The sequence below is a fragment of the Tympanuchus pallidicinctus genome, unplaced genomic scaffold (genome assembly GCF_026119805.1).
Source record: "Tympanuchus pallidicinctus isolate F22 unplaced genomic scaffold, pur_lepc_1.0 scaffold15, whole genome shotgun sequence".
Classification (NCBI taxonomy): Eukaryota; Metazoa; Chordata; class Aves; order Galliformes; family Phasianidae; genus Tympanuchus; species Tympanuchus pallidicinctus.
This window is the reverse complement of record NW_026294669.1, coordinates 6,558,235-6,579,758: the sequence shown is the minus strand read 5'-3', so window position 1 is coordinate 6,579,758 and position 21,524 is coordinate 6,558,235. Positions and strand designations below refer to the sequence as shown.

The 21,524-nt window shown below is 37.9% G+C and overlaps 1 protein-coding gene across 9 annotated transcripts in view; it reads right to left on the bottom strand.

Moving 5' to 3' along the window:
• TMEM163 (transmembrane protein 163) overlaps window positions 1-21,524 on the bottom strand; it is a 106,412-nt gene that overhangs the window by 29,701 nt on the left and 55,187 nt on the right. For all 9 annotated transcript variants that reach the window (XM_052674880.1, XM_052674879.1, XM_052674874.1 and 6 more), the window contains 2 exons: window positions 11,014-11,057; window positions 9,799-9,890 (listed from right to left, as the gene is read on the bottom strand). In XM_052674880.1, coding sequence (XP_052530840.1) covers window positions 9,799-9,890; window positions 11,014-11,046 — 125 coding nt within the window. In that variant the 5' untranslated portion in view covers window positions 11,047-11,057. The remainder of the gene's footprint in view (window positions 1-9,798; window positions 9,891-11,013; window positions 11,058-21,524) is intronic.

Here is a 21,524-nt window from a genome sequence, read left to right as displayed (position 1 = left end):
TACCAAAAGGATGGCAAACCAATGGTTTCTGGCTGATGGGAATGAGGTAGAGGAAGGCAGAGGTAGCCAAAGAGGACTCTGAAAAGTCAGAGGACAAATAATATACAATGGGAAATAGAGATCATTTCAGGGTGTAAGCAGCCACTGAAGGGGAAGGCTCTTCTGCTTGGTTCCAGTGGGAGAAGGGAAGCTTCACGCTTTGCCACAAGCACAGCTCTGCTGCCAATTATTTCAAAAGACAGAGATCAGAATAACAACACACTAACATTTCTTCCTTGCTACCCATTTTGCAGTACTGCTGAGACAGGTCTAGCCATACTATTTCTTAGGGTGATATCCAGAACTGCAAAGACTAAGACTCTAAAATCTGCCTTTAAGCTCGTTAAAGTTCTTACTCCAAAAAGAACAATTATTAGCCACTGTGGCATATTACTGTAACACATAGGCAAAAAGTCTTGAGGCTCCTGCTTCTTTGTCATGCTTTGCTACTGGATATTAAGTTCTTTTGTGCCCAATTAGTTACACTGTTGTTTTTTGTTTTTGTTTGTTTGTTTGTTTTGCTTTGTTTGTGTTTTTTTTTAATGTTTTCAGTTCAGCTTTTTTATTATCAGGTTTAGTTACTGATCAAGACTTGGACACCAATCTATACACACTCACTGCTGTTCACTGTTTACACCTGCCTGTTGCTGAGTGAACAGGGAACAGAGTCATTTTAAGATACATAGGAACAAAGGGGTTCATTGCACGTGTTCCAATCCACCTCTCACAGCCAGAATCCAGGTTAGCAGCAATACAGCTACTTCTTTTCCGCAACATAAAAACAAAACAAACAAAAAAAAAGATAACAAACCAAAGGGGATTCAACTATTATTACAAATCATTATTGAAAGCACTTTCCTCAATTATGTATTTAAAAATAGGCAATGTTACCACACTGTCTAACTTCTTTTTTCAGAGCACATAGGGGAAATGCTGCTTATATCTGAGACTCAACAATGTTGGGGACATATTTCATGTTGAAAATGCTACAGGCCTTTTAAAACTCGCATCACGCTCTCAAGTTCAACTAGTCACTGCAGAATAGGTACATCCATTAAAATTGTGCAGATGCACTACAGCAACAGTTCCATAAATAATTTGATTCTCCATCTATTAAAAATCTGCCAACAAAAGCCTAAAGGCATTTGTACAACCTAGAGAACTTGAAATCTCTTAGGTCCCATTTTCTGGTTCTTTGGTAGCCTTAAAGCAGGTGAGCACAGACTCTGACAATCCTCTGAAGATGGAAATCAAAGCCTTTTGAGAATTTCTGTGATACTCTTTTATGGTGATTATCAAATTCCAACACAGAACACAATTATATACACATAACATATGTATGTGTATGCATGTGTGTGTGTGAATACTTTGCAATATATATAAATACTGCCTAAATAACTACCAGTGAAGTAAAAGGAAAGGTTTTCATCAATTAAATAGATTTTGGATCTGGCTACACTAAAATCATTGCCAAGTCTACAGATGCCACACTGTTAGAAACAGATTTTAGAATGTATAAATATATACATTCACTAGTTTTTATTTAGTATAAACTCTGTGTGTGAGAATTGTGTGTGTGTGTGCATGAATGTACACACACATGCATTTCTCTCTGGATAAAAGCAAAATTTATAATTGCTTCACTCTTTGCCTGAATACAACTTAATTGATTTATGAAGAAATGGTGCAGCCTTACAATACAGCTTACCAAAGCACCTCTAAGACTTGTATCCAATACTGTATCAGGATATAATATTTTGTCTACATGTTGCAGAAGAAAAAATGATTTAGAAATGTTCAATGTCACTTTAAAAAAAAAAATTCTCCTTCTGTAAAGTAGACACTGAAGCATAGCCAAACATGTATTTTGCAAACTGCACTCTGCTCCTTCAGACAGAGAGACATGCACACTCCCCAGGAGGACAAACCCCAGGTGGCAGAGAATTAGACAAGAACTGCAGAGTTGGATTCATAGCTATCTCCATGCATTTGACATTTTTCTGGATCACTTAGCTATTCCTTTCACTCATCACAAAAGAGTTTTTTCCTCCAGCCACAGAGGTTTGCCCCTAACTGTGGTTAGGTTTGGATTCTGCCATCTGTGCATCTCTTTCTTAGGTACAGCACAGATAAAATTATCCATAGCTTTTTCAGATGTGACTGATACTGTTGGGTCTGAATTGAGAGGATTATTTTCATTCAAAGCCACCTAAATTGACAATACTTTTTTAGTAGAATTAGCCTGTAGAGCGGAGCCAGTATGTACATGAAAATTTAATACAGTACTGAAACTGAAAATCTTGAAAGTTCTGTGCTGCTTATGTTTGTTTGTTTTGTATCAATAAACTGTACACTCTGCAATGATTTGGATCAGTATGTTCTCTTATTGTGAACCAAAAGAAAGTAGAGCCTGACCTAGCCTAGCTGTATGACAGCCATTTCCTCCCATGAAAGACAGTTTCCCACTCTTTGTAGCTTTGAGGGCAAGAGTAGCTGTGTCTCAATGTCCATACAGCACGACTAAATACCCATACTGTTTAATCAGTGTAGCTTCATTAAGGCTACCGTGACCAAGCCTGAAGTAAATATCGTTAAGTGATGTCATCTGAACATAACCAATACAGAAAAAAAAGGTTTCAAATACTTTGGAAGGAAAGGCTCGCTCTGTCTCAGTGTCCCACCTATCTCTAAATTTTCTTAGCAAGTTAGAAGTCTTTACACAGATTCATTATCATTCACTCACATTTTCTCAGCAGTCACACTGACCTGCCCACTTCTGTTATCTACAGACACAGTTCTGTAGGACTTGACAATGTGACAGATCTTTAAAGAAGGCATTCAGCAATTTTCCCTAGCAATTGAAGAGGGATAGCATTCACACACTTATTCTCCCTGGCCTCCAAAAGTGAATTGCATGAGAAACTAAAGAGCAGAAGAAAAAAGATGACCAAGGAGTATTTATATCCATATGATACCCATGCTGACAAAGGGAATACTACAGCAAAGCACAGATCCCTCTGGTATTTTCAGAGCGGGTGTCTACTTACTGAACAGAGCTTTATAGATGATTCTATTACTGCTGTTTGCTTAACTCTATATTGCAAAAAGAAGGTAACTAAGCAACTGGGAAGAGTTTCTGGTCACTTGACTAGGCTTCTCCAGAGGTCACATGCCTAAGAATATAAGGTTATTACAGAAAAGCTGTTCAAAGCTGTATCCATCTCCTAGAAAAACATCTACTGGTCCATGGCAGCATTTGAAACACTGACATGCCTGGTAGCTGCACTGCTCCATTTACCTGAAAAGGCTGCTTACAATCAGAAGCTGGTTGTGATGCACATTCTGTGAAAAAAAATTGGCAGAGTAGTTCCGAGGAAGCTTAAGGAAAAAGATTCATACCCTGTAAGTTTGTGGTCAAGAGGTGTTCTGAACTGGCTTTTGGTATCATTGGTATTCATGTTTGATGAAGTGCTTTTAAATAGTCTGACTCCCTTATCAACTGTTACACAGTCCTAAATTTCAACACTAGTGCACGATGTCCTGGACAGGTCAGAATATCTGTATTCCTGTATGTCCTTCTCTTCATGGTAGCCCATATATGACAATATCTATGTAATACTTTCCTAGAGAAGTTTTCTTATATACATATGTTGTGTAACATATGCAGAATAAAAATAAGATGTACACCTTTAACAGTGAGCAGATGGGTAGGACAGTGAAGTTTGTGAGAGATTTTCTAGTAGTTGCATCTAGCACACTCATAATGAGTCAGGTTTCCTATTTACATCATCCCCGAGGAAAAATAGAATATTTTTCTTATAGCTATAGCTCAGACTAAGGTAGAAGTGCTTGGATTTCTTTCAGCTCTGCTTTTCTGGATGTAAAAATGGATGAGAATACTGGTTCACTCTCACATTAATTTAAGAACCTATTAAGAGTCAAATCCTCGGGGCAGGCATTTTTCACTTTGCCAACAAGTTTAGCACTCTGACAATATCAAATCTAGCTGCCACAGCTTAGGTTAATGTATGGAGATTAAAGTTAAGTTACTAACATATAGTAAAGCTTTTAGACAACATCTAATAACAAACGACAGCAAAATCTTCCCAATTCCTGATTCATTGTTTTTAAATCTAGCATAAGGTAGGGAAATAACATGCAAAATAAATACAGAAATGGAGATAATTTAAGCCTCCTACTCTTCCAAGTGAAGCATCATCTTACCCATAAAGAAAGAGCACTCCAGAATAATATGCTGCTTCACTGCAGACAGGAATGCCTACTTTCACCTGGCAAAAAGCTTTTCTCAGCAGCTGGTAGAGGTGTGTGACAGATATATGCAGCCTTATCTGACACACATGAGACTGTCTAATTCCTGTTATTTTAATTCTGAAGTTAATATTTCGAATGACAGATTCACCAATATAAGAATAAAAGACATACATGAGTTTGTTGCTTATTATGACCTAATAAACTCTGAGTTTATTAGGAATTATTTGCTCATTATACAATTTTATTTTCTTATTACAACAGTAAAAGTTAGAATAGTTGGAGTCTGGACTTCACAATAAAGGAAGAATTGAAAACAATATCAGGTTTTTGCTCTTGGTTTATCCAGTATGCTCACTATGAGTAAGGTTTCTTATTTACTCTGGCACTGGCTTAAGAAAGATGTTGACAGATTGGTTCTTGGGAAAATAGAGAATTTAACTTGATAGCATGTACAAAATAATATATAATAAACATCAGCTGTAGCTGTCAAGAATCACTGTGTTAAATATGCTGCACAGTTAGTCTTTGCAACACTAAAGATATAAGCTCAAAAAGAAAAAAAAGGCACAAAAAAATCCTAGGAGCATTGGGTCCTGAGGGCATAAGCAGAAACAGCCCCTGCACCACACAGTAGCAAAATGCAATTGCAGCTCTGTAACACAGCATCATTACTACCTTATAACCTACAAAGAACATTACTCCATTTGAACTGAATATTTGACCTGAGGCTGCCAACTGTATTAATTTACAATGAGCAAAGCACTATTTCCTGAACAGAAGGAGAATCAAATGGGAGATGTTTCCTTTGTTCACAGGTTTGAGACTTTTCCCACCAACTACACATTAAAAGTTGCATCCTTTACAGATTTTTCACAAACCTATGTGCCCTAAGTTTGTTATTCTGTTTTCTCAGGCTTTCATTTTTTTAGTGGCAGTTATCACTACCTCCTCACACTCAGTTCCACTGCTTCAATTTAAGTCCTTCATCCCTGAATTTACCAGATCAAAGAGTTGACCTTTGGCTGCATAGCTAGTTACTATTTGCAGCTCTGGTGAGACATTTTTCCAGATCCCCAATGACCCAGGTTTCTATTAGCAAATGACTTTACAGCTATTCACTGGGTTTATTTATGTACATGAAAAACTGCTACTACCTCATCAGTTTCAATAAATTTTCTCCAACACCAACAAAACCTAGAATTCCTTCAGCATCCCAAGAAGTTGTTATGTCACTGAAGATTAACCAAGGGGCAGAATATTCAGGAATATGTGTACACTGCTCAGATCTCCTGGTGCATCTTGAATTGCTCAGTGACAGCTCAATATTTAAATAACATAAAAGAGAAGACTGGCTTCAGAATTTTATCCTGGCACAGATTTTTCTGCACACTTATCTAGCTTCGTAGAGATCTCTCATCCAGTGACAGGACAAGAGGCAATGGTTACAAACTGAAATACAAGAAATACTCATCTGAAAGAGATTATGCAGAGAGCATGCTACGCCTCCATCCCTGAAGATATTCACATTCCAATCAGAAATGGGCCTGAGCAACCTGCTCTATTGACCTTGCTTTGAAAAGAAATGATCTCCAGAGGTGCTCGCCAACCCCAACCCCTCCATAATAAAACTTACAGATGCAAATCTGCAGACACAGTGCTGCACAAAAATCCTCATCATTAAGTGGTAAGCACTTGTCTGAAGTGCACAGATAGTCATCCTATTGTATTTTTAATCAGCTGTATCAGAGTTTATTCCTTTCTCTCAGTTTTTCCTCTTATAAAGAAAAACAGGAAATTGCAAGGACATTCAGTCATAAGTTTTCATCTTTGGTTGAAATTCAACATTACCTCTCTTGTTATGTCAGCACGCACCTCTTCTTGGACGTTTGGATTACTGCCTTTTAGATAATTCACTCAATACCTCCAAATTCCCTTTTGCAACCCAGCAGATCATGCCGAGCAAGTTAAGCACTCAGAAACCATGTACTCTGACTTTCTTTCCAGGTATCCTTCCTTTCAGGTCTCTCCCAATTCCTGCACTCCTCAAGTTCTACAATTCTTTCAAAAACTCTTAAAAAACACATGTAAACACTATAGCCCGTGTTGAGTAGTTGAGAGACTTGGCCCTTTTATTTGACTGCCAAAACAGTAAGATAGAGAAGTGAGAAACTATCCAAGGAATATCAGGTCACAAAAATGTTTTCAATGTTCACCCCACTCCTACACATACTTTGATTAATAAGGCAGCTAGACAAAGTCAAGCAATGTCTCATGTGGCTTACAGTGGCTTATATCTGATCTTAATCAATATCCACTGTATGTTCAAAGCCACTATATTTAAAAATAAGGCATAAAAAAATTAGTCACACACCTCAAATCTAACCAGCTAAATCTTTTCACAACAACTTAAGAAAAATTCTCCATCCATAGAAGACATGCATAAGTCTGTAAGTTGATCTCTTTGGGCCACCAATTTCAGAGAATTTGGGTGAATCCCAAAGGTAAGTTAAAATATATTTTAGGTTGTGTTGTAGGCATGTGTTAAATGCCATGAGAATTATCAAAGATGTACATTGTAGAACTCTGGTCACATGTACACCAAAAAGTACCTTCGCCTCTTGCTCCAGAAAAGGAGAGAAATCAAATGAACTAGTAAAAAGTTAAACTCAGCAGGGCACATTTTTATGGGACATACAGAACTACAATCCCCCTGAAGTCAAACGGCAATGCATCAGTTTGACTTAACAGAACTTGGCACAGAGCACAGTTTTCCACTGCTCATTCTGAGTACCAGCTCATGAAATGCTCCATTTCTCACTTCCATATGGCTACATTTTAACAAGATTATGCTAAATAAAATATATTCTTTCGTATCTTAGCATCTCATTGTAAGCATTTAATTGATCATAAATAATGAGTCAAGCTGTATTCTCTATATCTTTTTCTAGGGTTCTGTTTTCCACTCTATGTTCATATTCTCTCTCAACAAAGCCTAACAGGACAGGATCTATCTTAGCCCTTCAGTGAGAGGTTTCCACTGATTTCAGCAGATTCTGCATCAACTTCCTTCTGTCAAGTTTATAAAATAATTTCTTTTATAAATTTATAACACATAATTTACTGGCAATTTCACTTGGCTCCTGTCAAGGAATTTGGGATACAAATTATTTTTAGGTACATTAGGAGACAAAAATGTATTTAAATCAATAAAAGGAGAGACCCACTAATGAAGAGCAAAACTGTACACACCTCATTCTAGTAAATGCAGTAATGTGTTTATAGAAATGCTGGGTTCTGGGCAGGCATTTGGCTTCTACAGCAAGGCAAAGTACAGCTGGGCACACAGAAACATGAACAATGCACAGCATGACACAAGCACCTATGTAAATTATGACCAAACTGTTCAAAAGTCTTAGAGATGGTTTTCCCTGGCACAAATAAAATAAAAACTGTGAAAGAACAGGTGTAGTTATAGTCACTTACAGTACAAGAATTATTTAAAAGTTAAGTAAGCAGCCAGGAAGTCACACAACATTTTCCCAGCAGAGACAAAAAATAATTGCATGTGGTCTTTCAAGCAAAAGATTGATTAAACACAACAGGAAACTAGAAATATGCCTCTCTCAAAAATCTGACCCAGTAGGAACTGCCTTAAGATAAAATCATCTTTGCTCGTCTATAAAATGATCGTTGTCTTGTCAAATCTAGAAACTAAGCAATAACCAGATTGCCTACCCAGTGATTAATATTCCCAGCATATAGTTGTATTCTTTAACTCAGTATCTCACCACGTAATCTTTGGTGTCTTCAACTAGAGGGCATGGCAAGTAATATATTGGCTTAATTTAGCTTTATGTAAAGAAGAGGGATTATATGAAAGCAAATTTATAAAGAGCATAAAAAGCGGGAAAATATGTTTGCCACTTTGCTTGTTCACTTTGTTGGCTTAGCCATAGGGATATGTTGATTCTTCTTTTGTACTGGGATTTATTTTCCCTATAAAGTACTTAACAATGTTCACTGTTCAGCAGAAGGAGATTTCAAAAATATGTTAATTAAATGTTGACAGGAATCTCTGCGGACGCCCACAAGAGCAAGATGCTCAGGAAATGTCTGCTAAGATCTCCAAATTTGTGCAGATAGGCTAATTTTGATCACATATTTCTGTATTTATTTTTATGAATCAATGCCACATCAGTTTTCTATGACCATTAATTCCAAACTATTATGCATGGAATTGTGCCAGAAAGAGATTCACAACACTGACCAAGCTGTTGCACGAGCCCTAGTTAATGAATTTAAAAATACTGCTTACAGTTTTCTTAGTTTATAGGAAAGAATTATGAAGACAAGTTGTAGTTCCTTCTGTGTATTTTTTTTTTCCCCTTGAGTCTACCGGTAATAAAAAACCCACTTTCATTCAGGCATCCCTTTTTGTGGAAGGGACTTCATTAGAGGTGTTTGAGGACAAAAACTATCACATCCCCCTATGTAATACAATGATAGTCCATTCCAGAGGATAGTGGAATTATCTTCAAACAAGCCAGACTGGGTACTACTAGCAGTGGCAACGCAGAACCAGAACAGGGCAGATAAATGTTCTACAGTGTTGCATCTTTTGCATCTCAGTGTACTAGAAATGTGATCAGGAGGTAGAAGCTGTCTTTATGCACTATCCAGAACAATTCTTTAGCCAAAGTCAATCTGATCTTCTCAGGTACCACATGCATCACCAGTGAAAATGAAATGACACAGATTACAGTCTCCACTGTGGTCAATACACTGCTGCCATCTAAAGATTATTTTTTCCCATAGGATTCTAAAAGCAATCATTAAATATGCTTTCTTTTCAAGCAAATACATTCTTCCCTGGAGAAGACGTGCAAATACTGGTAATACTCTTATTTACCAAGACAATAGTTGTTCTGCAATAAAAAGGAGATCTGTGTGTGTGCCTATGTCTCAATTTGTATAGTAGTACAAATAAAGTATGTCACCCTGCTACCAAATCACTAATAGAAACTCAGTCTTATCAGGTGTTCTGTAACTTCAACTTCTAACAATATCACAAGAAGATAAAGAGATTTACATTTAAAAAGAAGGCGTTTGACATATATTCAGTGTTTTTAAAGGTGGCACATACATAATATAAACAACAATTTTGAAGGGATACCCCGAGAAGAATAACAGAGAAATAGGCAAAATAAGAGACTTACAGTCCATTACAGATTGCAGATACAATCCTTCTAACACAGATGCTGCAAGGAAAAAAGCCCAAAGCCCTAACAATTCCTACACTGGCCAAAAGGAAAATGAAAATCACAAACATAGGGAAGTCTGCTCCGGTACAGTTTATGTGTTTGGGTCCAAGCAGAAAATGGGCATAAGGAATGAATACTTGCAAAATGCTTTTTTCTCAACATCACAGCTTGACAGCCAAAGCTCTGCAGGCCTATATCAAAGCCAAAAGCAATTAAGTGTACTTACATGTACTCCCTGTGTGCAGAATGTACAGCAGCTGCGTTGCTGTAACGCCACAAAACTATCGCTGACGACAAAACATCCAGGGTAGCATCAAACTGAAAGAGATACAGAGTCAATTGTTTTGTGGTCCAACAAGATGCCCACAAATACTAACAGCAACATATTTACCATCCTGCTGCACAGGCACAAAGCAGCTTCGAATAAATCATTTTAATGAAAGTAGGATTTACATTCATTAAATTGATCTTGCCATGTATTTTTGCACAATGATGCACTTCAGAACTCATCCAGTCGAGCAAGAGATTAAGAACTTTCTACTTGTAATCCATAATCTGGATCTGGAGGAGTTAAAAAAAAAAAAATAAACTGATACTGTGGCACCACAAGAGTTACAATACTGCAAATATGATTCATATGCAAAGATTCTAAAAGAAAAGTGTTTGAAAATGCCTGCCAAATATTTCTTTTCCCTGAAAATTCATGAATTTTCTTCAGTAGGACGTTTTGTTTCAAAGCAAAGAACATTTAACTTTGCCAAAATCCCAGTTTGTCAAGATTTCATAGTTCTCTATTTCACTCTTAAAACAGAGAATGTTTGTATTTCCAGCAAATTAAGAAATGACTTCAGGTAATATCTAAAAATTTCCAAAAAAAAAAATGTTTGAGCCACTATAAAAACTTTCATTCTCACGTCAAACTTTCTACAGAGTCAATCTATCTTTCAAATTTGAAAGTAAATGCTAAACTGTTTGAAATCAGGCACTGTGCATGTCATAAGGAAATTTTTTGCTCTGCTATTGATCAGGAGAACCATGGCAACAATTACAGAAGGAAAGTGCCAAAGTCTGCTGTAGTTTTAGCCTCGCCTTCCAGTAGGAAGGACATGCAAAGTTCAGAAGGAATTTTGCTCAAAGTTTAACAAGGGAACAGAGTAAGTTGATAGATTTTATAGAAGATAACCATATCTGGTAGATAATTCCTACCAATGATGAGATATAAATATTAACTCCTGTGTAAGCCTCAGCAGTCAGAAACCAAAGAATTAAAATGAAAATATTTCCATTATTCCTTCCAAAGCTTTACTTCAACAGTAATTTTTCTAATCCGCCATTGCATTTGTACATGTTACCATGAACTTACAAAAAAAAAGGTATTTTGTGTTCAGAAAGAGCACATGAAAAAAAAAGTAGAGAATATTTAGCTCTTATTTCTACTTACAGCAAATCCAAACGATGATGCACTGTATCTCATTACGGAGACAGCTAAAGGAAAGAAAATGATTATTTAGAATCATTTAAATATTTTATTTTTATTTATTTATTTGTTTGTTTGTATCCTTTCTTCTCTCGGCTGGAAACTCGAAAACTAGTTTCAACACATGGACTTAGCTTCACCCAGCTGCTACTAGAATAACCTGCCCAACACTTAGAAAAAGGGTTCTAGACCTAGAGGTCATCAAGAGATGTTTGTCTTTCTTTAAAATAGTGGGATAAAGTTTAGCAGAGCATTCAGAAACCGGTGTTTATGAAGTATGCTGTCTTTCAGATGAGGTTTTGAGTAAAATAACAATTTCAGACTTTTAGAAAAATTCCCATCCCAAAGTGCTTTTTGCTCCAGCAAGGCACAAGAGCCCACCTGACTGACATGAAGTTACGCAGGCCCATTCACACACCTTGTCTGTCATCTTTTTGCCAGAAAGCCTACATGTTATTCACACAGCCACAAGAAACGTTTCAAATTCCACTGAATCAATGATTTCCAAAAGCAGAAGTAGTAATGGGAAACATTTTAACCAGCTTCACATTTGACAGCGTTTTGCCTCTAAATTGACTCTTTAAAAATAGGCTAAAGTTTAGGAGGAAAAAAGGTGTCGCTTAGATCATTTGATTCTATGCATCCTAGCTCCACCATCTCACAGTTTCCAGTTGTAGACGGTGCTCTGCAAAAAAAAACAAACCAAAACAAAACAAAAAACACCCCCAATAGCACAGAGGAATCCCAACAAAGAAGCACAGAAGAGAAAATGCCATCACTTGGATCTGGGACTGCATCAAACTGCTTTTGGAGGCCAACAGCACTGCTATGGCTATGAGCAAGCCCCCAGGCACCGAGCAGCTGTGGTTTCCTTGCTGCATTTTGCAGACTGAGGGTTGAGAGCAGGACTAAGTGAACCTGTTCTCCCTGATCAAAATGCACACAGCACTTCAGTTCCAGTACTAAAGCTGACTATGAATAAAGCACAGGGTTAATTTTACCACTTTTTCATCAACAGCTATCTGCTAATTTACTATTAAAAGTACATTTTCATAAAAATAAAAATACTTGAGCTAAAAAAAAAAGACTCATCAACAACTGTCAGTCTCAGGCTGACAAAAGCAATGGCTAGTTTTCAGTATTTCATCATTCATTAGAACAGCTTGGCAGAACAGAGCTGCTGTGGTATGACTGTTCTTTTCAGTAATTGCAAGCTACAGCTCTGTGGTACTTATCTGAATAAACAGCAATTAAAATCTTGGAATAAATAACCCTTTGTTTATTCATCTAACATCTAGCTCTGGACACATGCATGCCATATATCACAAATATTTAGACTCTCGTTACAAAACATGAAGAAAAGTCAAGTTCCTTTCCAGGTTCATTTTTTCTCAGTTGTAAAGTATTCGGACAGTAAGCATGGATTTACATCTCCCTCTCACTACTAAATCAAGACTTCCCACCCTTCATCACCTAGGTGAAAAAAGAGCCTCTATTTCTTGGTCAGACTTGCCAGGCAAGAGCTACACTTGACAAGCTGACGTGAGCCTGCAGTGTTCCAGCTGCAAGTTTAAACACTTCATGGCATAAAAATATGTTTCCCATCAGATTTCCATTGCATGCTTCCTTAGAGACACACAGCTTCAAAAACTGGAGAAATCTCACTACCAAAACTGGGCATTCACAGGTACACACAAGGTTGCTCTGTTCTGAGAGTTATTGCCTTTGTACTCTAACATTCATTCAAAGCCATACTTTCCTCCTATTTCTACTTCTAGACTGCCTTCAAAGTGGAATTCACTAGCCTCTTGCTGGCTAGTGAATAAGAGTGGCAGAAAAGACTTTCTGAGGGCTGGTATCCCTAGCAATCCCTTGTAAAATGCTGCAATAAAAGACCAAGTGCTAGAGATCACTGACAGAAGGGCTAGGGACTCTCAGTCCTTGTGCCTCCAGTATAACTGCCATGCTCCATGAGCTACACACAGCATTGCAGGAATGGATTAAGGAGCTCTTGCTGAACCCTCATCCCAGCCCCTCCTTTCTCCTCAGTGCACGTTCTCAGTTACTCTCAGATGAGCTTCTGATGTTAAAAGAATTTAAAAAAAAAAAATTAAAAGATTCCTAATCTCCATATTAAATCAGGAAACAAGCAATAAGGAAAGAGTAGCACAGGTAGCTTAGAAGTCCCGTGGAGCCACAGTGTGCATTTAGCAGCTACACTGACATGTCAGTGGGAGCCCGTGTTTAGCTGTTCTATCGGCTAAACTGGCCAGCATTTCATTACCTCTACAACAATGCAGATAATCCTAATGCATTTTCCTGACATTTGTAAACAGAATTTGCAAGCGGTCAGAAACTAAAAATAGAGGCAGCACAGTAAGACACAAATCTACCACTGCTTCTACCTGTACAGCAACATCAATTTGTGAGGTCTGCCAAAGCACAGGTCAAATTTTCCTATAATTCCTTTATTCCCTCCAAACTAATTCCAAATAAAAATACTCCCTTAACCACAAATTTCTTTCATTCCTGTTCCTACATGCCTCAGAAAAATCCTATGGTCAGGCCCCTAACAAAATGGCACCAACGTAAGCCCCCAGCTGCCTGGTCTCCTGTTAGCCTGTGCCAAGTTTAACCATCTCAAATGTGCTCCCAGAGATTCTGCACTCACAGGAACCCCAGGGCTCTCCGTTATCTGTGCAGGGAGAGCACCTGGTACCTTGTTGTACAAACAGATAAGGCAAGAAAAAGGACAGAGAATCAACTCTGCCTCCAGTTCTCCCGGCCAGACATCTTTGCTTTGCAATGAACGGTTCACAAAAACATCTCCTCTGTCTGTCAGAAGATCTTCTGTTACCTACTTGGAGAGGGGACACTATTTTTGGGAAGTTTTTGGTGGGACATAGCAGGTTCATCTTAACTTTAACCTTTTGACAGATACACCTGTATGCCTGCACATAAAATGCTGGGGCTTCAAAACACACGACCTTCACTTAGCAGAAATCAGTTGATCATTTAAACATCACTGAAAATGTCAGGTTTATTACTATTGTAGCACTGTGCATATCTTGCAGGTTGTGCAGAGCAGAGCGAGAGGACTGGAAGCTGTACTGCATCAGAACTGGAACTGAAATACAGCCTGGTTTTAGATCCCAGTGTTGGTAAAATATCAAAAATAAATACTTCAAAATAATTCCATTCCAAACCTGGGAAACTAAATGAGAAATACCTTTTTAAAAAGCCACAAAAACATTCTCCCCACAACAACCAAAGCAAGGAACAATCACGGCTCTATTGCCATTAAAACTTGATGTAAATTCAGCTGATGTGTGCCAGTACCAGCTGGTACACACTTATTTCCCCAGGTACCTTTTTTCCCCCCGCATAGAAATTTTACTAGAGTGAAATAAATGGAGTTTATGCGCACGCCCACAGTTCCTGCAATATGCTACAAATAACCATGGCACAGCCAGGATCTGGGAGATGACTGCCAGACATTTGATCTGCATGGGCAGAGCCAGTGCCATCCATCAGTGTTATGTACATGTCATCAGTGGCAACAACATCTTCTGGGCATATCTTCCATTCATACACTCATGTAATAGAATTTTTTGTTTGTTTTAATCTATTGCAATGGTAAAATATTTAGCAACTACAAATTTCCATAACATTCTTGACTTCTGTAAATTACAACATTGTATATCATTTATTTTCCCAATTTACTAATAAACAGTACTGTCTCAGAGTATTGTGAATTGTTTAACCTAAAAAATTACTTCCAATTTGCTGACATCTTCGAAAAAATAATTATTCTTATCACCTCTGATTCTCAGACCTCTTTTTCTGAAACTATTTATTTTTCAAAGCTTCAGTTTCATAACTTTTAAATAATCTACTTATTGTGGTTCTCGCAAAGAATAAAACCAATCAGTTCTCCCTTAATTCCCTTTGTTCACACATTTTCTCAGAGTATTTTTCTTGCCACTGCATCACTGCCTTATGGTAAAGTACAGTGAAACTTCCATTTCCAACAATAAATAGCCACAGTACTAGCTTTCAAGCAGGCAGTGTGGATACAGTTTTCCCAAAAAGACTATTCAGCATACCATGGTGCTCACCAGTTGCAGCAATCTCAAATAGCAAAGCTGTCCAGACTGAAAGTTGACTTACTCTCTTGATTCACTTCAAATAATTTGCCTTCATGTTCCTATTTAGTACTAGAAGAGCACCGTGCACCAGGGGAGGGTCAGGCTGGGTGTTAGGAAAAGGTTCTGACCAGAGAGTGGTGGTGGTTATGGAACAGGCTGCCCAGGGCAGTGATAACAGCCTCAAGCCACAGGAGTTCAAGAAGTGTTTGAACAGTGCTCTCAGACATAGGGTTTGGATTCTGGGAATTTCCTGTGTGAAGCCAGGAATTGGGTTCAACTATCTTTGTGGGTCCCTTCCAACTTCAGATATTCTGCAATTCTGTGATTCATGCTTTCACTGGCCCGTGCCACCAGTGAGCACACCAGCTCTGGAACTTAGCAGGACTGAACTACGCTCTCTGCTTTTTAGATCATGAACTATGAAAAAATCCTAATGAATTACTTTATAAATGATGAAAAAGTTATCCATGTGGAGAGAACAATCAATCACTTTTGTCTACAGTACACACGAGATAATTCCCTAGAGTGTACCAGTAATGTGAAAAGCAAGCAAACAGTGAATGACAAAGGGACGCAGATCAAGAGTAAATCAGTCCCAGATTTCAGTAGTAGTAATGTCTCTTCTAACAGCTGCTGAAATTACTACCATAAACAACAAGCCTTCTCTGACACACTTTGGTGCATATAGCACTAAAACCTGATAAATCAAATACACCACAGCAGTCTGGTCCACATCACTCTTTCAACACAATGAGGCTAAATTACACGAGGAAAGGGAAAGCCTTTTGAAAAAAAAAAGAAAAAAAACACACAAAAAAACAGAAGTAGGCAACTACAGAAAGGCAGAGTTACCAAGGTTGCTCAGGAGCCCATGCCATGAGCTCAAGCACCATGCACAGCAGTCACTGCAGTGTCCACTCAGGGAGGAAGCAGGAGCCTCCTGCTCACCATCCCACTGCTTCACATACTCCTTGCTTCCTTTCTCACATGCCAACCTTCTGTTTTCAAACGACATTATCTGAAAATAAATCATACCAGGGAAAAAAAAAAAAAAAAAAAAAAAGAGAGCTAGAAAATGAGGAGCGCAATTTTAGTTTAGTTGTGGCTTTGCAGGGGGCAGGAAGAAGAAGAGCGTCCATATGTTATTGCTCCAGTTTTCTCAGGCTGAGCTTTGTAAAGATGCTAAATGCAAACGCTTGCATTTAAGAATAGGGCTATTTTTAACACTTAACATTGTGTAAGAGACATGTCCTTGCATGCACATGGTGAAAACACTGCATATTTGAATGTACAGGTGCACAGTTTAACCTGCTGCATTTCAAATGGTGGCAGCTGAATCACCTCCAAATAATTCAGTGCAGTGCCATTAAAGCACAGTGTCCTTTAGTAATATCATGTTACTGAAACTCAACAACGATAACTGAAAAAGTTTAAAATGTTGCAAATGTCCGTAACTCCATATTTCCCTGGGAAGCTTTTCCTGTTTGTAATTACAGCCCAAAAGCTTTGCAATTTCAAGCTTGACACCAGCTTCCAAAGCCAAAGAAGGCAGTTTGGCTCTGAACACAAACAAGGAATAGATGTTACTTTGGCTGAAAAACACCACAAGTGACCAGAATTGCTGAATGATGCGATGCTGAACAAACTCAACAGCTGTTTCTAAAGCCATGGGGCCAAGATTTGTAACCCTCTGTATCCAAATCAAGGTTATTCGACTTAGGAGACTCTCTGGTGGCAACTTCTTTCCTATTTTGTTGATGTTTTACTGACTGGAGGTAAAGTTGGAAGTGTTCAGATCTACAGTGTAATAAATTCTTAGGAATTTAGTCAGTTGCTTTAACCTACCTAAGCAGAATAAGCAAGAGGTGAAGATTTATAAATGCTGACTTAACTGGGTTTTTGGAAGCTTCACAGAAACCCAGGGAACTCATGCTCACAAGTTGTGCTCAAATCATTAGCAGCTTCAACTGAGGCTAAATATCTTTTACTGGAGATCCATCAGCACAGCCATCCAGCCTTTAGCTTACAAGAATGCCCAGGCTGGATGGTGCTGGCAGGAGTCTGAACTGTTAACAAGCTGAGCTGAGCTGAAATATTGTCACTTTTCTCATGTCCTGGGAAGTTTGTGTCCTGGGGTCACACTGGAAAGACTGAGACATCCTCACAAATCAAAGAAAAAATGATTTCATAGGCAAGCTCCAGCTCAGACAGATAACTGCAGAATTTACATACATGGATTTAGGCTAACTGTACAGCCCAACCAACAATAAATGTGTCTACACACACACACACACACACACACGTACGTGTGTATGTTAAAAAAAAAAAAAAAAAAACGTAGAAGTAGCATTAAATTGCAAAATTCTGTGGCCAACAAAGGATGTATGTAACTAACCAGAATGCCTGTCAGCACCCTGCAGACCTGGTTTCTAATTAGTAAAGTGAAAAAACCATGAATTTCACTTTCAAATCGTACAGTAAACATCTGGGACAACTCTGACTGGCTCTCCAACAGAAGATCACAGCCATATAGCTGTATTTACAGTGACCTCAAAAACAATCTAAAACAATCAGAGCAGTCCCTTCATTTCACAGGTAAGGAAAGAGAACTGGATAGAGGATTCTAAGAGATTTGAGGGTAATGGAACCAGAACAAGTGCACTCTGAAGTGTAGCTGTTGAGAAAGGCTGCTAGATCCACGTGGTTGTCACATCACACATCGTGCTCCCTTCTTGCATAACTTTTGGAAAGGCCTTAAACATTCCCTTTTTTAGAGTTCTTAGCTATAAAATGCCACTGAAGTATTTCAACATTTCAAGATATTACAGACACGAAAAGCAGTTTGCCATATGGAAGCATCTAGAGATTCTGCAAAGAATGACAGCAGACTCCAAGAACGTCACATCTATTTGGATAAGTTGTTTAGTATGGTAATTTGCCTTTTATGATATTTCACATTCTAAAAGCACTGCCTTAACTTTTAGAAACGCAAAAGTTAAATACTGAAAATGGCAACCCAGTTAAAAATGATCTTTATAGCATTCCCTTAACAGTTGTAAGATGCTCTATTTTTACACAAGTATTTCAACAGACCTCTGAAAACCAAAGCAGACTCACTTTTCTATAGGAATACAGCAGCACTGTAAAAGTGTAACAGGCACTGAATAAAACATAATGAAAATAATTTTGGGTTGTCCTTTATCGTACATTACTGTAATGTAATTATAACTTCTTTTAACTTTTTTTAATTAATTGTCCTAATATTTGACACGACTAATGCAAACCCACTGATGTGCTGTTATTAAGAGCATTTTTTATGGTTATTATGAGCAGTTTTTCTTTTCTCTTAGAGTTATGTAAAACAAATGCAGTGAGACTCTGGAACACAAGTGATTATTTTTGGCAACCTCAGGTTTACATACTTTTCAAAGTTCTTTAATTCGGAACACAGAAAAATAAGTCCTCACAAAACCGTCAGCTGGACATCTAACAATGAAGATACCCAAATTAATTATGTGAAAGACCTATTATAAACTATGTTCAAACTCAGTTAAATGAGAAGAAATAAACCAGGCTGGTTGGTTTTGATTCCTTGCTTTAAACAATTTCTGGCAAAAAGATTTAGCTGTGCTGTATTTTGCCATTGCATATAAAAGCAACAGGAAATCTGTTAGAAGGAGTGGGGGTAAGCTAAGGTATTTGCTTGACACTTCCCTTGGTATTTTTGTCTGGTTCCTCCCTCAGCTAACAGGTGGCAAGTCCTGCTCTAGAAGATAAACAGAACTAGAATAAATTCTCTGCGAATACACATTTGTGATTTAAAAATTCAAGGCTGTTTCCTTCACTGGAGCCAGTTTGTGACCTGATCTGGTTCATGAAGGATCCTGGGACAGGGAATGGCCACTGCAACCTGGAAGCCAGAGGGAACAGAGCACAGCCTAACACAGCAGGGCAGCAAGCTTTCTTTCCAGAGCCAACTGTTCTTCCATGCAGACCAGCACCATCCACAGCATTTCTTAGACTAATCAGAGACTCCCGTCACAACTGTGTCCCTCCATCAACAATGGGAGCAGTGCAAGAGGGGAGCCTATTTATGCTTGTTTTTATTTCCCTACACACCGCTTTCATAGAAAGATTGAAACATGGTATGCAAAGATAATGCTAGAAGAAATTCATACTCATGTCATTGAGTCGCATATTAAATGTTTGGTCTCTGAGCACTGTAATGACATTACAAATATGAAAAAGAAGTAAGATTTGAGCTGGGAAGCTTTTTTTATTATTGAAAAATAATTTGACTTCTTTACATCCTTTTTCATCCTCCCTATAAATTTAAGAGACAGACCACATATCACAGTAATCCCCATTTTAATTAGATGGCTAACAAGCTGTTCCAGAACCAAAACAAGCTGCCAAATACAATTAAACAGTTGTCAGAATATAGTGCAATAGTGTAGAGATGTCGTTACAAAGGGATATTAAGAATGCAAAGCATTCCAGACACCTCTGTAAATTAATGGAGAAATGTTAAGTCTGTCTTATTTTAAAACATTATTCCAATTTTAAGTTGCTTTTTGGTGTAGGGAGTTTTAGATACTCCCACTGACTGTAGGAAAGGCCATTCAGATTTTTAGGGCTGTAGATGCAGCCAATGTTGGCATGGAGCCATTTAGCAACTCACACCTGTAAAATCCTCACAGGGGAGTTCCCACATTCTCACAATCTTCTTTTTAAAAGTGTAAAACCACCAGCAATCCTCTTACTGGTCTGCACGTTCAAGAACTCATCTCTTTGGGGTATTTGTCAGACACAAAAGTTCAAACATAGAAAAAGTGGGCTGGAATAAAATGACACTTATTGGGAAACTGGAAAAACTGCCACAACTTTGCACGTTCTGTTTACTGGTCAATTTTGCTAATATGAATAAATATACAACTGACTACTATAGCTTTGAATCTGTAAATACGATTATCGTTTAATTTTATATCTGTGCTGTGCTATCAACATCTATTTAGATTTATTGTATTATTGGATATCTCATGGCACATTATTGCCTAGATAAATTAACTGGAAAGCAAGTGACAATCGTAAATGTCATCTTGCTGTTCATTCAGACCAACAGGCTGATTTTATCTTGTATTTCAATAGCAAATCATGAGATCTGATCAAAGTAACATTTCACTTACATTCCTACTTCTGTTAGAGAAGATTATCTTCTTTGTACAAAACAGTTAAGTAATACAGTTAACTGCAAGTAAAATTACTGATTAAAAAGGGAGAGAATTGCAGGCTTGTACATATATGTTGCTACTCGCTGTGTGTAAGCAAGCTGTTGAATGTATTGACTTCCAGCCAAGTGTGGTTATTCCCAGGATATAGCATCTTAGAGTTTTCTAACTGACAGATGAAATGGTGCTTGCTGGCTTCTTCCTAATGAAGGCCATTTTGTAAGCTTAGAAGAAAAAATAGTAAGCTGCCCAAGTATAGCTTGGATATCCAGCTCTCATTCTACAAAATCAATCGTCTCTTACTTGTATTTAGCTTTGCCTTTAGTGGAAGGCATGTTAGCTCTTCACTATCTAATAACTTCACTATTTCCTGTTCCCAAATGCACTTTAAACTGTGCAAGTCCAGAAGGCTTTCACTTTGCTGGACCTTGTTTGCCCATATTTTTTTTAATAAAAGATATTTTGTTCCTTTTGTTAGCATGAGTTCAGCTCAGCAACTAAAAGATTGCAAACCCTCTACTTCTCATACGTTGCCGGAATATGAAAAAGACTGGGTTATTAATTTTTTTGTACAGACCACCTAACAGTGAAAACTCAGCATCCATAGCCAGATTTAATTAGAAATCCACGTTCTGAACACAGACACTTCTGCCAAGGAAATCAAAAGTCAGGAAGAAGAAAAGGAGATCCTGTGTTATCTTTTTTTTCTTTCTGGGCTGATATATAAGCAAACCTGTCAGATGGAGAAGCAGCTGTCTGATAGTTCTCTGTTGACTATGACTGCAGGAAAGAATTGAAAGCCCTTCACACAGATCACTTTCTCAGAGTGCTAATCTTAGCAACCTATTGCTAAGGGCCACAATAAAGAAGCTTGTCATCAGTCCTTCGGTGCTGTAACACAGACATTCTACTAGCAAGGACAGCACAGAAAACAGGCATCCAGAACACACAGAACTGCACTCCAACTGGGCTTAGTGCACAAAGCCAATATATTAGGTTAGCTGTGGGCTCTGAGACGTTCAATAAAACCTACAATTAAACACGAGTCTTAGTAACAAATTCCTTTTCTTCTGTGTTTATAATAAGGCTTTGTAGCTTT